The sequence below is a fragment of the Felis catus genome, chromosome D2 (genome assembly GCF_018350175.1).
Source record: "Felis catus isolate Fca126 chromosome D2, F.catus_Fca126_mat1.0, whole genome shotgun sequence".
NCBI lineage: Eukaryota > Metazoa > Chordata > Mammalia > Carnivora > Felidae > Felis > Felis catus.
Genome location: NC_058378.1, coordinates 42,742,392 through 42,759,274, shown reverse-complemented (window position 1 = coordinate 42,759,274; position 16,883 = coordinate 42,742,392). Strand labels below are relative to the sequence as shown.

The 16,883-nt window shown below is 46.7% G+C and overlaps 1 protein-coding gene and 1 long non-coding RNA gene across 2 annotated transcripts; one reads left to right on the top strand and one right to left on the bottom strand.

The window, feature by feature from the left end:
* Positions 1-250: 250 nt before the first annotated feature.
* Positions 251-12,386, bottom strand: CD2H10orf99 (chromosome D2 C10orf99 homolog). Its single transcript, XM_003994129.4, has 3 exons — positions 8,400-12,386; positions 6,449-6,538; positions 251-1,207 (listed from the first exon to the last, which is right to left on the bottom strand). Exons 1-3 carry the CDS (start codon positions 8,467-8,469, stop codon positions 1,122-1,124), a joined length of 246 nt encoding a protein of 81 aa, XP_003994178.1. The 5' UTR covers positions 8,470-12,386; the 3' UTR covers positions 251-1,121.
* LOC123380820 lies at positions 2,251-12,453 on the top strand. Its single transcript, XR_006587055.1, has 4 exons — positions 2,251-4,991; positions 6,315-6,373; positions 7,225-7,333; positions 12,352-12,453. It is a non-coding gene; the product is annotated as an uncharacterized LOC123380820 (long non-coding RNA).
* The last annotated feature ends 4,430 nt before the right edge of the window (positions 12,454-16,883 follow it).

Genomic DNA, 16,883 nt, shown 5'->3' with positions numbered 1-16,883 from the left:
TTATTTATTTCTGGGACAGAGAGAGACAGAGCATGAACGGGGGAGGGGCAGAGAGAGAGGGAGACACAGAATTGGAAACAGGCTCCAGGCTCTGAGCCATCAGCCCAGAGCCTGACGCGGGGCTCGAACTCACGCACCGCGAGATCGTGACCTGGCTGAAGTTGGACGCCCAACCGACTGCGCCACCCAGGCGCCCCAATCACTGACTTTCTTAAACATGGATGTTGCATGTGCATTTTGTGTGTGTATTTATTTATTTATTTATTTATTTATTTATTTATTTATTTATTATTTGGGGTTTTTTGTTTGTTTTGTTTCAGTGTTCTTTCCAGCAGATTCACATCAGGAAGTTAGGAAGGGGTTCCTTCAGAGGCCATCGGATGTGGGACAGTTAAGGGCTGTGTGTACCTCAGGATGCAGTCTTGGTCACTGCTCTTAGGGACCTGTTACCTGCTCCCTAGCAGGATCAGAATTGTCTGAGTTTGTAGCTGTCAAAAGTCACAGTGGAATCTTGACTGTCAACACTGTAGAGGCCAGGAGGGGACTGAGACCAGGTGGGCTGAGCCTGAATAACTCAGAAAGTGGGGGGCATGAGTGGGACTAGCATCTAGAATTCCGGAACTTTCTCAGGGCCCTTGCTGACCAAGATGAAGCCCCACAACATCCCAGCTCACTGCCGGGAAGGTTGAAATGCATAGTGAAACCCATTGGTGCCAGTGACTGATGGTCTTCCTTAGAGGGTTTTTCGGTCTCTGAACTTTACATCTCTGAAGCCAACATGCACCCAGAGAGGCTAAGTTACTTGTCCAAGGCCACACAGCAAGACAGCCATTCCAGCGTTTTGACCTTTGTATCCAGGTTGTGGTTTTCAGAAAATTCTGGTTCAGGCTTTTCTAAAAGGCAGCGTGAGCACATTCCAACATAGCAGGGAAGAAATGTTGTGTCTTTAAGAGAAGAGGCTTATAGTTCATGGGCAGAAGCTTCCATGGGCCAAGGCCCTTGGCATCTCTGCCCTCAGCCCCAGCTTCAAGAGGAGCATCCTGAGAGAAACTGAGACTTCTGGGTGCCTCAGGCACTGGGCATGAGGGTCTCAACCTGTGTGCCGACTTGTTTGGGCAGCATTACACTTGCGGGAGAGCCCCAGGTACTACCCAAGTGCGGGACCCTGGCTTGACTTTGCACTGTCTGCAGATCCTCACGTGGCGCCCTGGGAAGGAGCAATGGGCGGGTAAGACAAGACAAGAGCCAGGCAGAGTGGGGAAGGAGAAAGGGGAGAACACAATTAACGTTCATTTCCAGGCTCAAAGTGTTTTTAAAAATCAAGGCAAGAATCAGATCTTATCTCCTTCCTGGAGACCCAGAAGGAAGGGCTTTCATGGCAAACATGACCAGCTCAGGTTATTTCAGTCCTGTCAGGGAGGAATCTGATTTACTGGCATCAGATGGAGAGAAGGAGGCTTATGTGCCAGACTGGCTTTGTCAACAAGAGTCCACTAAAGTTGAAGGGTCTGGTTTCTGATGGCCACAGTAGGAGGGTCTGCCCACGTCACTTGCAGGCCCTCAGACTCCTCGGGCTATTTCCTTCTGGACTGCGAGTTGCAGGCAATATGTGTCTCAAAGCTATGTTTGCATCTTGACAAACCAGTCCCACTTATGGGAGGAATAGTCCACAAGAAAAAAGAACCAGCATGCATTAAACTGTTGTTCATAGTTTTGTTTTGAATACCAGAAAAACAATTTCTGGAAACAATCTGAATATTCTATGGTAGAGAAATGGTAAGTTAGGTATGTTATGTTATGGTATCTCATCATGATGGAAATGTTTAACGTGAGAAAATTCTGTAATTACGAAGACTGTAGCAAGAGGAAAAAAAATACAATGTAACATTAATTTTAAAAGTAAGAAAATGAGGTACAATAAAAATAAAACTGGATGAACATGGTTGCTTGAAAAAAAAATAAAAGAAACACGAATGTGAAGATTACTAAATTGTTGTGATGAGACTATTCTTTTTTTTTTCCCCCTTCTGTTTCCAGATTATTACTATATGCAATGTGGTATGATAGTTAAGAACATAGAATCTGGGGGCGCCTGGCTGGCTCAGTTGGATAAGTGTCCAACTGGCTCAGGTCACGATCTCATGGTTCGTGGGTTCGAGTCCTGCTCTGTGCTGTCAGCACTGGATCCCCTGGATCCTGCTTCCAATTCTGTGTATCCCTCTCTCTCTCTCTCTCTCTGCCCCTCTCCCACTCGTACTCTGTCTTTCTCTCTCAGAAATAAGCATTAAAAAAATAAAATAAAATAAAAAAAGAACATAGAATCTGGAGCCAGAGTATTCGGATTCAAAGCCCCAGCTCTACCACTTACTTACTAGCTGTGTGCCTTTCAACAAGTTACTTAACCTCTCTGTGCTTTGGCTCCTCATCTGTAAAAATGGGGGTAGTAATGTTATCTAACTCTTAAGATTGTGAGGATTAAATGAGTTAGCAGATGTAAGTGTTAGACAATAATTGCTATATAACCACCAGCTATAAAAATAAATTTAATTATAATTTATCCATAGCCTCATGTCTCAATCATAAATAAGTGCTAACATTGGTATAGTTGTCTTTGTATTTTGTCTTCCTATTTGAAAGTGCTTTCATCTTCCAACAGTGATAGTCATGGTACTATCATGGTACAGTGTAAAGTACTTTTTTCTATTAATATAATGTCATGAGAATTTTCCACTAGAATTTCTGATGGGGGACCATGGTTTCCTGAACACTGCTTGCAACTTCTGTCCACCCTCCTCAGATCCCCAGGACTCTCTGCTCTGGCTCCTACAATAAATACTGTGGTTGACTTATTGCACACATAGCCACAATTCTCCACCCTGTTTTTGCAATGTGACTTTGTAGCTCCTCCCACCAAAATATGGGGTTTGCTTCTCCTTTCCTTCAATCTGAGCTGCCCCGGTGAGTTTCTTTGGCCAGCTGAATGCAGCGGAGGTAAAGGTGGGCCAGTTCTGAGGTGCTTAGGTGCTTTCACTCACATAGGTGGAACCCTGCAGCTTCTGTGGGGAAGTTTGGGCTGGCCTGTTGGAGGATGAGAGACCATGTGGAAGAAGGTCCAGTTGCCTAACTGAGACCCTCCAAGACTTATGGACCACTGGCCCCCAAACATGTGAGAGAGCCCAGCCAAGGTCAGCAGAACGGTGTATCCAACCCTTAGAAGAATAAATGAGCCTGTTCAGCTGACCTGCAGATTCATGGAAAATGAGAATACATGTAGTTTGGGCCACTGAAGTTGGGAGTGTTTAGTTGCGCAGCTACGGCTAATGGATATAACCCCCGGAGGAGAAAGGCTACAGATATGAGACCCTCTGATTGGTCCACTGGATAGCATGGGTGGGGCACCCTCTTCACCTCTTCCCTTCCAGAGTCCATTGTACTGGCTCTTGTGTCAACCCAGCTGTCATGCAAAGTTGCCAAAACCCTCAAGTAATCACTCTGGTGGTCCTCAATGGGTAGTCTTTGTCTCTGTAGTCTGGGCCCCTTTCTGAAGACAAGGATAACCCCATGGTGGGGGAGGAATCTCTCTGGGCCCCTTCTCCCCCATCTCCCACTGTGGGTCAAGTAATTTTGCTTGTCTTCAAAACAGGGAGGGTGGAACAGAGCTCTCAGGTCCCAGGCAGTCTGTGGGAGGGGCAGACACACTCTCAGGCTCCAGGGGTCTTCAAACAAGACCTCCCCAGTCTTGCCCAGGAGCTTCCTCACCGACAGCCTCAGGACACCTGGAAGGAGGATGGCCTGACAGAGGTCCTAGGTGGGGTCTGTCATTCTGCCCCCCGCCTAAGCTTGATGCCTGTCCAGCACGAAGAGTTAACGAACTGAACACTCCACGAAAAACCATGACACGCTGCTACACAGATTGACACAAACTTTTCAAATACTTTGGAGAAAGCTTTGTTTAGCAAATCGGTAAACGTGGTAAATTCAGCCCACTGACTTTTGGAGATGGTTTTGTCGAACCGACCCAAGATCCTGTGCCTGCCACGTCCTGTCATCCCCACGGGCCTGGCACTGCACTTATGTGTGAATCAAGGCTCAGGAAAGACACTTTACATTGAAGAGTCCCACGCTGGCATGTGTATGTCTAACTGGTATTGTCAGCCCAGGGACATCCTCCAGGCACCCTTGGTTATTTTCTCTTTGGACAGGTAGGCAGACACTCTTATACACCGGGGGGCCAGAGGACAGAGGCCACCTTCCCAGAGTTTGGCACGCTCAGCAGCTCTGTTGTTGATGACCTGGCCCCAGGATCAGGCCCAGAAAATGGTGGGTGGAACCACCAAGCCCGGGCAAGAAGGCACGGGCCTTGGTTTTCAGTGTTGAAATTTCTGGCCTCCTGCTTCAGGCGCCCTGGCAGGGCTCTGACTTCCCCAGCAGGCATGTTTATGGGGGTAATGCCTGGCTATAGTCATGACTTCACTGTCTTCTTACCATAGCCTGGCAAGGTAGAGTCTGGGATCGTACCCTTTCACAGGTGAGGAGATTGAGGCTTAGCAGAGCTGGGTGACCTGCTCAAGGGCACACAGCTAGCAGGTGGTGGAGCTGGGATTCCAACCCAGATGGCGCTTTGCTTGGGGGAAGTCTGAGGTCTTGGGAATGCACGTGTCTTCACAAGCATGCTGCGGGACCTGCTCTCTATGGAGGAGCCAGTTTGTTGTAGTGGAAAGAGGTAGACACATCCGGGCTCCTGGCTCTGCCTCAGATTCTTTCTGAGCCTCGGTTTCCCAAACTGTAAAATGGTGACAATGCTTCCCTGATGTGGTTCCAAAGATTTAAATGAGATTGTACAATAAGGACCCGATAAAAAGGTTTGTTTTTCTCTTTTTGTTCTAAGTTGTTTGCAATATTCTGCAATGGAATTAAAAATATGTGCGTACACTGAAAGAAATCCAGAGTCAACATGGAATCCGTGCACCTCGATTATTCTAAAGTGTTGAGTGAGTAACAAAACAGCTGCCCTGTACTGGGCACAAGGAGTTAACTGGCTGTGTTTCCTAGGATCTGTGTGTGCGTGTGTGCATGTGTGTGTATGTGCACGCACATCCCTAATGTCGTTTTACTTCCTGTGAGTGCATCCATCCTGGGGAAGGGTTTGGGGATGGACTCACTCAGTAGGGAGGGACTCTTACCTCTCCCTTCCCTCGGCTTTGCCTTATTTCTTTCATGGAAACACTCCTCCTCCTTCACCAGGCTGGGGCCTCAGAGGAGAGCAGAGCTGCAGTCAGCCTGTCAGTGCACTTCCTCTCACCTTTCCTGGGCGGGTGCTTCACACTTGGGTGCAGGGTGTGAGAACGGGTTATTTTTACCGCAGCTGGATGTGATGCCAGTCTGGAGGGAGGGGCTGTCAGCCTCTCTGGAGAGGTGGCCAGAGGCTAAGGAGTGCTGTCTCTCTCTCTCTCCCTGTCCTTCATACCCAAGCTCCCGCTTTGTACACAGGACTCTTGGTAGTTGGTGGGATTGGGGGATGGGTGGGAGGACCTGGCTCTGGTCATGGGCTCCCTGGGCCATGGTCTCAGAGGTGCCAGCAGGACTGGGGCCTTCTCAGACCTTAGCTGCGGAGAATCAGGGGCAGGAGCCTTGGATTAGTGTCAGGCCTGGCTGGCTCTAGGCTCTGCAGCTTTCCCTGGGGGGCTGCATGCACCAGGCTGTGGGGCCCTCCTACCCAAGGCCAGCAGAAGTCTCCTAGTGCTAACTTCACACCCAGGCCACTTCCATGCACCAGCTGGCCCTCAGCCTGGGCCGGTGCTGGGAGCTGGGTACCTGCAGCCTCCTTCGGGGCTGTCTCCCTCACCAGCCGGGGCCCCCGGGGGCCTCGTGGGAGAGGGCAGTCTTGCTCCTCCAGGCCTCACCCTGGCTCTGCACCTCCAGCCTGGTTCCTGGGACGCATGCTGCCTGCCCTCATCTCTGGGACGTTCTGAGCCTGGAAGGTGACCACCCACTGGTCACCTTTCCTCATGTGGCAGCTCACGAGGCCAGCCCTACCTTGGGTAGTAGCTTCCATGAACACCTTGCAACTCACCAGCCTCTCTGTCTTCTGTGGCTCCCTCCTGCCCATCTCAGGCCTCCATGCCTGCTGCTTCTCCTGCCTGAACCCTCCCCTCTGTCTCCCTGCCGTTCTTCAGGTCTCAAATGCGGCCTCCTCTGATGCCTCCCACCCAGGCCGGGGGTGTTCCCAGTACCGTTTTCTAATTGCATGTTGTTCTTCTCTTGACAGAACGTATTCAGTTCAAAATGATTAATTTTGCATTTTTCCACACTAGAGCGGAAGCTCCATGAGGCCAAGATCACATCTGCTGTGGCCCCTCTGTGCCAGGCACAGGTGAGGGCTGATCCACATATATGGCCTGTCCCATGGCCTCCCCAGAGCCTCTTACCATCTGGACAGGGTGCTTACCTTTCTGGGCCGTCGGGACAGGACTAGGAACTCGGGAACAGCAAAGCTTGCCTTTCCGGGGCTTGGCAAGTTGCCTAGAATGCCTTCTCCCTGAGGGTAGAAACAGAGGGGCAGAGGCCCTTCCTTAGTGTGTTGGGGACACCATGAGGTTGGATCTGTGTACAAATGACTTGAGTCAGCCTCCGCTCCCAAGGTACAAAGGTCAGGGATATTTATTGAAGGAAACTCAGGAAGAGCCAGGCTGTGGGAGGGCCTGGGGAAAGGGGCGGGGGGGCCTGGAGGTGATTTATTTTTCAGAAATAACAAAGTCATTGTGGGCAGATACTCTCTTCCTCATGTCCCTGTCCAAAACACAGCATCCTCACTCAAAGTATCTATGCCCTTTGACCTGATATTCTCCCTTTGGCAATCTAGCCTAAGAAAATAATCTTAAATACAAGGAATGTTTTACATACACATATGCTCTTACCACATACTTAAAATAGTGCAAAATTATGAACCATCTACATGTCGAAGCATGAAATTCATCATAGCGCACTTGATGGCAAGTTATACCTAAAAATATTACTTAAATAATACTATTTGGAGAATATGCCAGAAATACTCCTAAATGTTTTAGAAACTTTATGGGGAAAGGTATTCATATTCATTGAATTGTCATTAAGGTAACAGTGGCAACGTCTAGCATGCCCCCAAATAAAGGTCTGATAAACTGCATTGCTTTGGACTGTGTTTATGAGGAATTCTAATCACTGTTTTCTGTATTACATATGCAGCAATGTTCACTGCAGAAAGTTCAGAAAACAAATACTTCCTATTATCCTACCGGTCAGAGATGACGACTGTTGACATTTTGGTATAAATGCTTCCAGAATAATTTTAATAGTAAGTATTTTTGGTGATTATATAATAATATAGTGATTTTAAAAAGATACAATGTTTAACATATAGAGATATATCAATTACCAAAAATGCTTGTCTGCAATATTGAAAAGAAATAAAATGTTAAACATGGCTATATTCCTGAGTCATGAAGATATGGGTGTTTTTCAACCCTACCTATTTATTTGTCTATGCTCCCAAATCCAATAAATGTTAAAATAACCATAATTGCTTTTTTTTAAATAGGGATGGTGTTTTTTTATTTTTTAATTTTTTTTAACATATAATTTATTGTCAAATTGGTTTCCATACAACACCCCGTGCTCATCCCAAGGGGTGCCCTCCTCAATTCCCATCACCCACTTTCCCCTCTTCCCCACCCCCCCATCAACCCTCAGTTTGTTCTCAGTATTTAAGAGTCTTTTAACCATAATTGCCTTAAAAAAATAATAAAAGTAGGCAGTGTCTAGAGAGTTAGGCAAGAGAAAAAGCTCAAAATAGCTAACCTGAATGAAACAAAGGCAGGAGTGCTAAATATTCATATCCACCGAGGTACAGGGAACATCTCTCCCACTTCTAAACACATACAAACATGCCTCCCCCACCCCCCACCCCCCCCCCCAACCATCACCACACCGGACTCATCTCATCTGTTGCAGCTGTTTGCTGGGATGCTCAGACTCACACAGTCTCCACAAAATTCACCGTACTACAGGCATGATACGAGTACAAGAGCGTGGCTCTAGAATTTCTAGCTAGGTAGGATTTAGGTGCAAGAATCTTGCCAGGAGGTTGCATGTTTGCATGGTAAACATCACCTTCACATAGCTGGTGTGTGGGTTTGGGGGGAACTGGAGCTACAGATGGAGATCATGGGGTCTAAAGTTCCCAGGCCACCCCTTGGTGCCGCCACTGTATACAGAAGTGCTACAGATTCAGGAGTGAGAGCCTGTCTTCCCAGGCCCAGGACTGCCTGCTGGGGGCCTGCCCTCCAACATTTTCTGATTCCAACCTTCCCAGGCCCTGCATTCCCTGCTGGGGAACCAGCACTTTGGGGGGACAGCCCTACCTTCCACGGAGAAGATGGAGAAGCAGAGGAGCAAGATGCAGAGCAATCTGGAGAGGGCTAGAAACCTCATGGTGGGTGGTGGGAACTTCACGTCCTGGGGAGACAGCGGTGCCGCACAAGTCCTCCCTTGGGGCCACCTCAGACATTTATAGAGTGACAGAGTGAGGTGTTTCCCAATGGGCAGGGCACCAGCAGGCTTGCAATTCTCATAAAGGGTAGAGTCAGCCGCTCCCAAGAGGAAAAAACCAGCTTTTCGAGAAGTTGAGAGTATTTAGTGAACTGTAACACACAGAGCTATAAATGCCCGGCCACGGGAGCTCCCAGAGCTGGCTTCAGTGGTCAGAGTGGCAAACCCCTGCCAGGGAAGGGCCACTTCCCGGTGTTGAACGTTAACTTTTAGTGTCAGTAATAATTCCATCACACACAGATCTTCCTGTTCATTCCTAAGATGGGGCAGGAGGACCATAAAACTCTTTGCAAACCTCAGGGAGGACTTCTAAGCAATTGGTGAAATGTAGGGAGCAGAGAGCCTGGAATCAGATGACGTGGGTTTGAGCTCTTGCTTTGCACAGGATTTATCAGCAGTGTGACCCTGGAACTTGCCACTGAATGCTTCTGAGTCTGCTTCCCATCTGTGAAATGGGCACAAGCACGAGCGAGGGCATGTGTGAGAGGCCATGTGCGACGTGGTGGATATCGATATAGCTGTTAAGGGGGTGGGGCTGCAGCTGGACTTTGATGGATGTTTATGATGAAGTGAAAGGGCACTTCAGGTAGAAGATCAGCCTGAGCAAATGTGTGGAGAAGCAAACATCTTACAAGGGTGGCCATAGGGAAGAGTCTGCCAGTGGGTGCAGAAGGCTGCTTGTCACCTATTCACTGAATGTATTCTGTGGGCTAGGCCATGCGCTTGGCCCAGGAGACATGGAAGACGCTGGGCCTGACCTCAGGGAGCTTCTGTTGGTGGAGGCAAGCCATGCAGATACTCAGAATTTGTGTTTGCCCTTGTGGTATCATGGCCATCTGTCCTTTGCCTTAATGAGTGTGCCCTTCTAGCCAACTGGCTATCTGGTTTCCAGCTTTGAAGGGCACATGGGAAGATGCCAGTGTCTGGTTCAGCTCCCCCAGGATCTTGCTGGTTCCTGGCAGCCAATCGAGACATTCCCTGCTGCCCGAGACTGGCTAACAGTTGCGCTCCACTGGCCCTCCTCTCTTGCTAGAGATTAGAGATACAATTTAGACCATGTGTTGGGACAGTTTGGTGAGCAAATCAGTAGTTGGGGATATCTTTTTAAAGTCAGCTTTTATGCATTCACATCCACACAAAGAAACTGGTTGGGCTGCTGGGCTTAAGAACCACATGTCATATCATGTTAGGCACCTGCCCAGCCCCTGCCTGATTCCCTTTCCAAGCTGTGCTCTGAATCCTGAAGGCTGTGCTGAGCATTCAGTGGCCATAGCAGAGGGTATGGTCAGGGAGACCCCGGGGGGCCTACCAGGGACAACTCCAGGTGCCTTAGGAGAGCCTTTGGAGCAGCCACTTTTGGAAAGGGCCAGGAAGAGGGTGGGACTTGTCCTCAGCCTACCTTTGACAGCCAGCACACTGTTCTCAAAGGGCATGGTACAGGTCCATAAAGTCAGCGGTTTCCCAACGATGCTTCCTGTAATTAGGATTGTATCCATGGTCTACATCAAGGACTAATGCCACTGTTTTATTTTTATGTGAGGTCATTTGGGGGGTCACCACCAAGTTGGTCAACAGCTTACGTTTGGCTACCACTCACCTGTTACCTGTTGTAATAGGTAGTCTTTGCATTGGCATGGTTCCTGTTTGCTTTTGGCAAAGTGTCATCAGAGAAGAAAAGAGCAACCTATCTGCCAAAGGGGACAGGGATTAGGCCAAATCTGAACTCTAACTGCTTAGCAGTGGTGCAGAAATTAGACTCTCAGGCTAGTGAAGAGGGAGGTTTGTTTGGATTTCTCAGGACCCTCTGCCACTCGGCCGCGGAGTCAGAGAAAGACGTTAGGTTCTCAACACAGCTTTTTTCTCACCACAGATCAGAGCTGTAAGGGTACCTACCACACAGCTAAGGGCCAGCAAAACTGGCTGTCTCCAGGGCTCTGTTCCTTAGCCACTCACACATAGGATTCAGAGATTTGCAGCTATTCCTGGGAACATATGTTTAAACGGGAAGAATAGATTCAGATGTCAGAATTCCACCCTGATTTTTGAATGCTTATGAAAAATTGCCGAAGCAATCTATGCCCGCACTAATTTAGATAACACCGGGTATAAAGTATTAGTTTCCCCCAAAACCCCACTCCCCAGAGACCATCACTGTACGCAAATTTTCAGCTGCTTTTTTTTTTTTTTTTTTTTTTTTTAACATTTCAAGGATAGTTGTCAACTTCTTACTTTAAAAAAGGAAGAAACACCTCTGGCTCTTTAGAATATTTGAAATCTCATGTTGGGTTGTGAGAAGTGAAAATGAGAAGCATTTTAACAGGAACACCTGTTAGTTTTAAGCATATGCAGTTTGAGTACAAAAGATAATATTTGAGGCTTTGAATAAATTATCTAAAGATGATTTTGAAACACTTGGAAGCCTTCCTGAGAAGTCTCCGGAGACACATCCGACACTCAGGGAAATTTACAAGGAAGAAAAAATTTTCAGGTCAAATTTATGATTTCTAAGGTCAATTAGGAAAATGCCTGAAGCGTCCCCACCCTTTACAGGTAGAACATTTTTGGCCTGTGTCCCACACTTTACTCTTGGTTGCCACACTTTTTTTCCAAACGTTTTATGAATCTTGTAATTGATCAGAAATGACTCTCCCTCCTTTATTTGCTTAGCAAATTGCAGATCAGTTTACAATAGAGGAAGGGAGCCAGACACTGTTGTGATCCTCAGCTGTCTTATTTAATCCTCCCACCCACCAACCCCAGGGAGGCAGGCACTGAATTTTCATCTTGCAACAAGGGAAAGTGAGGTTTTCTTTCCCCTCACAAAAACACTCATGGCAACTTCTCACCTGGAAGGAACCAGCTCGGCCTGACTCCAAAGCTGAGGTTTTTTTCCTAATGTTGGTTCCGTGAGAGCTCACAAGTAGTCAAAAATAACCCACGTTGCTATTTAGCTTACCTGCCGCCCCCAAATTGTACAAGAAACCAATAGCTCCCTCTATTTTTTACAATTAACCCGAACTTCCTCATAAGGCTCCAGCTCACTGCCTCTTGCTACTGGAATAAGACTGGTAAATGCAGGCAGTGTTCCTTCTACCTCTGCCCTCACTGGTCCCCTGGGTTCTCACCAATGCTGTGCATCCTCCCACTGTCCTTTCTCTGGGGGTGGGCTATCTCCCTGTAGCCAGGACTGTAGGCTACCCTACCTCACCACAGTGGCTGTCAGCAGGCCTCGGGCTCTTCCGTGGGAGTCATGCTGGAATGTCACCTTTTCCACACCACAAAGGCACCTTGGGGAGACTAGAAGGCAAGGTCTTTTTTATCCTGTGGCCACTCATGTGGGTACAGGAATAACTGTGAGGCCACTACCTGATAGGCATAATCCCTTGGCTGCTTTCCTGTCTCTGTCTCTGTGTCTGGAGTTCTGGGCCCTTTGCCCCCATCACCTCACACCTGCCCCGTGGTTTCAGCCTGGAGCCGGGGACTCAGAACCCCTGTCCACAATTTCTGTCTTCCTACCTCCCCTATACTCTAGAGCCTCGGGGTCCAAGCTCTAACCAGAGCTCTGCCATGTCTTAGCCTGTGCGAACCTGGACAAATTGCTCAACTTCTCTGTTTCTCAGTAAAAGAGTAGCTGAAGCTGGAGAGAAACAGATTCTTTGGACGAGAGGGTAATGCTAAAGTGTCGTGCTACATGAAAATAATTGTTAGATTAGGTGGACCATTACCAGAAGACAGGTACATAGCTTTTCTTCCCTTTGTCAACAGCATCCGGTCTCCAAAACAATACCAGCCTCCCACTTGTGTTCAAGGATGTATGACGCTTTTTTAACGCGGAACAATGGTTGTCTTTTCTTGCCTCGATTCAGGTAAAATTAAAAAAAAAAAGAAAAAGACACTGAAATTCAGGTCTAAATGACTGAGAGCAGGCCCATTACGAACGTGAAGTTTGACCAAGAGGGTGAGGACCGGGAAAACAATTGTGAGAGAATTGGGTGGCGGGAGGAAGGGCAATGCCAAGGTTGTCCACTTTTGCCAGTGCTTAAAGCCGAGAGAACCGCAGAGTTGGGATGAATCCTGTTTGTCAGCATCTGTTCTGCGCCTTGCAGGTTTGGCAGCAGGCTTCCCAGAAGAGAGGTGTCACCTTTCTGTATTCTCACCCCCCCATTCTAGCATCACCGGGACAGGGCGGGTGTTCGGGGTGCAGCCGGAGCTGTCATCCTGGCGTCAGCTTCAAGCCTGTTGTTGTGGACGCAGCGTGTCAGGGCTACAGAGACCTCGAAGGCTCTGGATCCAGCTCGTCTGAAAGGAGACGTGCCAAAGGCCGCAGTGTGGAGACATGTTCTGCTTTCTGGGTCTTTCCACTAAGTTCCCAAAATCTGAGAAGCTTCTTTTAGGGTTTTCCAATGTACTTTCTTTCCAGAAGTACTTTCCTTTTGAAAAAAAATTGCTTAGGGGCAGCTATAATATATATTGGCAAAGATACACAACACCCCATTTTCCTACCAAATGCCATTTTTTTCCTACTCAGAATTAACACCTGTGAAAATCTTGTCATGATTTCCCCAACTTCTTTGTACATGACTCTTCTACTTCAATGAAGTAGGTGACAATACTCCCATCTTTCCTGAGGCACCCAGTATGGTAAGGGTGACAATTTGTGAGCACACCAGCAGAGTCACAAGCACGTTTGGTTTGCAAGCAGAGAAGGCTGGGCTCCCAGCAAGTAGGGCAGGATACCTCCCATGATGCTGCATGTCGGGGCTGCCCAAACATCCCCCTTCCCTCAAGCAAGGAGCCTCCTCCAGGCACCAAGCTCTGTGCTGGTGTGTGTGGACACCTACATTCCTCTGGGCACCACCCAACTGCCCCCTTTCTCCGAACTCCTGTAGCAATTAGTCTGGATAATGTTTTTGTAGTTTCTAGATGACTTTACAATTACCTTGGGTCATTTGTCGCTATTTCTCACTTTTGACCTACATGGTACCTAATAGAGGGCTCTGTTGACTTAAGCTCCTAGAAGAGTGACTTGTGTTTGGGCCCTAAATTTCCCACTGGAGACCTTCTGTCTCCAACATTCACTGCTCAAAGGTCAGCAGGGCCAGCGGCCTTCTTTCACTCGCAGATTTCTCCTGGCTACTACCCACTGCTTCTGTCCATCAGATGCTGTTTTACAGATTTTTCAAGCCCAGCTAGGACGCCAGGGCAGAAAGTTTCTCATTCATCTTTGTTCCCCCCCACAGTTGGTAGAGTTAATTCCTTCAGAATAGCAAACTGAACCTATCAAATCCCTCACTCTCCTTTATGAAGTTAGATCACATCAAACCACTAACGCTTTCTCAATTCCCACTAGTCCTGCTTTGGAAGCATTTTTGCATTGCTGGGAAATCAGTCCATTCAACCTGCATGACTTACGTAACTGGGTGTGGGGCTAATTTGTATCCTCTTGTGGAAGATTTCCTCTAAATCATCAGTAAAAGTCGCTACAATTATGGAAAGATAATCCTTCAGTTTCCCGTTCTTATAGGACAATGAATTATTAGAAATGGTAAAATCAACTACTGGAATGTTTTTTAATTCTAAAATGCCACTGATTTTAAGATCGCTTAGTTTTGCAAAAAATCCATATTAATTCAGAAATGAAGTATAAAAAACAAAGCTCTTGGTATTGAGGCAACATGACTAATGAGTAAATAAAAATTAAGACCTAGAACAAACACCCTTCCTATGAAATCATCACATAAATCTTGTTTCACGAAGCTCGGTGATGCTATGTAAAACCACTCTGGGGCATACAGGTGACCAGCCCAGGTGGTTCACACACAAGGAAAGACGTATGATGGTGGCTAGCTGACATATCCAGGTGATTAGGCAACTTTTACAAAGTACTCAGTGGAAAGCATTTGTCTTAAATTTTCAAAAATTGTTCCTAAACTTGTGTGCTCATGTGTGATCATGAATGGCAATTTGGTCCTGCTAGAAAATATCAATTCTCTATTTCTAGATCCAATGAGGCTGCAGTACCCCCACCACCTATGAGCCCCTTAGGAGAACACCCCACCAGTGAGGAAGCAATACAAATACAAGCCATGAGTGAGGCAGAATAAAATGCTGAGGCAGAGGGGGACAGACTGCACACCTGCCCTCAGGCTAACTGGCTAGAATGGCCCATATAATCCCTCTTCCCTAATTGATTTCATCTTTGCTTCTGGCACAATATGCTCCTTTTGCAATTTTCAAGTGTTATACTGGGGGAACTTTCTCCAGTTTCCTGAACTCCTTTACAAAAGGCCAAGTCTTCAAGGTGATAGCTTTCATCTTTTCCTGAAAAATGGCTTCCATTCTGACTGCTAGCTAAATTGAGTGTATTTAGGGAGAACTCCATCTTACTGATTACATTGACCTTAAAAAAATCGTTTGACCAAGCAATTGAGTAAAGGAGTTTATGGTACTAGATACAACAAATAGGATCTGGGGAAGTAAAACATGATTACCATTTATTCTTCAGATACTGGAACCAATCCCTTTTGATAAACACTAACTTTTTTTTCATTTTTTTAAAAATGTTTATTTTTGAGACAGAGATAGAGCATGAACGGGGGAGGGTCAGAGAGAGAGGGAGACACAGAATCTGAAACAGGCTCCAGGCTCTAAGCTGTCAGCACAGAGCCCACGAACTGTGAGATCATGACCTGAGCCGAAGTCGGACGCTTAACCGACTGAGCCACCCAGATGCCCCCTTTTTTAATTTTTATTTTTTTTATAAACACTAACATTCTAACACTCTAAGCATTTTTAGCAAAATCTCAACCTATTTAATTTGTACAGTGCTTTTGATTCTCAAACAGGATTTCAGCCCTGTGGCATCCATCGAACTTTCCAGCTTGATTGACTAAGATGTTCGACTCTACCCCTTCTTGCCAGCCATATGACCTTGTGCAAATATCGAACTTTTGTGGGCTTCAGCTTACTCCTTGGAAAATGGGGATATCAAGTACCTAGCCCAAAGTAATCTTATGATTTATGCAAAGGACTTAGCATACAATAAGTAAATAATACAACTGAATCATTGGCAATTAACAGTGTTATCTGTACCCTCCTGCCATACTGGAATGATACAAATCTGGGGTATCACTCAGTTTCAAGAACTTTAACATGGACACACACCCTCTGTCCAGATGAACAATTTTAAAGGAAACATACCTGCCTTTCTTCCCACGTTCTAATATTTTCAAGTATGTAGAAAACATTCAAGGGTTCGAGGTCCTGGCACAGAACACACACACCTGTTGTGAGCAGGAAATCAGGCTTCCAGGGAGCTGCCATTTCTTGCCATCCTTCCCTGCTTTCCTACTCTTCCTCCATCATACTCAGGCTGTGTCAAACACCCTCCCTTTACTGTGTGCTGAAACAATCGTTTTCTCTTGGAAGACTTCCTCCTGGCACACCTTAGAAACAAAAAGCTTTGTTCACTAATGGACCATGTTTCCCCTGGGTTCAGGCACCATGGTACCTGACACGTATGATTTTTCTTTCTTTTTTTTTTTTTAAGTTTTTATTTAAAATTTATTTTGAAAGAGAGTGAGTGTACGCGCAAGTGGGAGAGAGGCAGACAGAGAATTCCAAGCAGGCTCCATGCTGTCAGTAGAAAGCCCATGAACCGTGAGATCGTGACCTGAGCTGAAATCAAGAGTCGGATGCTCAACCAACTGAGCTAACCAGGTACCCCACCACACTCCTGTTTTCTGACTGAATGTTTAGGATACCATTCTAAAAAACCAAAAGGGCCTTTATTTTTTGATTTTTGAGAGAGGGCACAAGTGACAACGGACAGAGAGAGACAGACACAGAAGCGGGGCTCATCCGAAGCAGGGCTCAAGTCCACCTGATGCGGGACTTGAATTCACAAACTGTGAGATCATGACCAGAGCTGAAGTCAGATGCCTAACATACTTGAGTCACCCAAGTGCCTTGTGATTATTATTTTTAATATTTATTTATTTGGAGCAGGGAGGGGCAGAGAGAATCCCAGGCAGGCTCCATGCTATCTCCCGCACTGTGAAATCATCATCTAAGTCAAAATCAAGAGTCAGATGCTTAACTGAGACACCCAGGTGCCACCTGTGTGATTATTTTTTAAATATATATCTCGGTTATCCTGTAACGCTTCAGGGGATGTTTTAGAACATAAAGAACAGATATTTTTCTTTTTTTCCTAAAGCCTATCCATGTGCAGGTCTTCACTCTTCCCTGTTAGGAATGTGAAGTAAAGACCTTGATGGCATGTTAATGGAGTCTAG

Coding starts and splice junctions, on each gene's coding strand:
- CD2H10orf99 (XM_003994129.4), bottom strand. CDS start 8,469: ATGAGGTTTCTAGCCCTCTCCAGATTGCTCTGCATCTTGCTCCTCTGC. Junction 6,539..8,399: donor CTCCATCTTCTCCGTGGAAG/GTAGGGCTGTCC, acceptor TTCTACCCTCAG/GGAGAAGGCATTCTAGGCAA. Junction 1,208..6,448: donor TGTCCCGACGGCCCAGAAAG/GTAAGCACCCTG, acceptor GCTCCTTCCCAG/GGCGCCACGTGAGGATCTGC.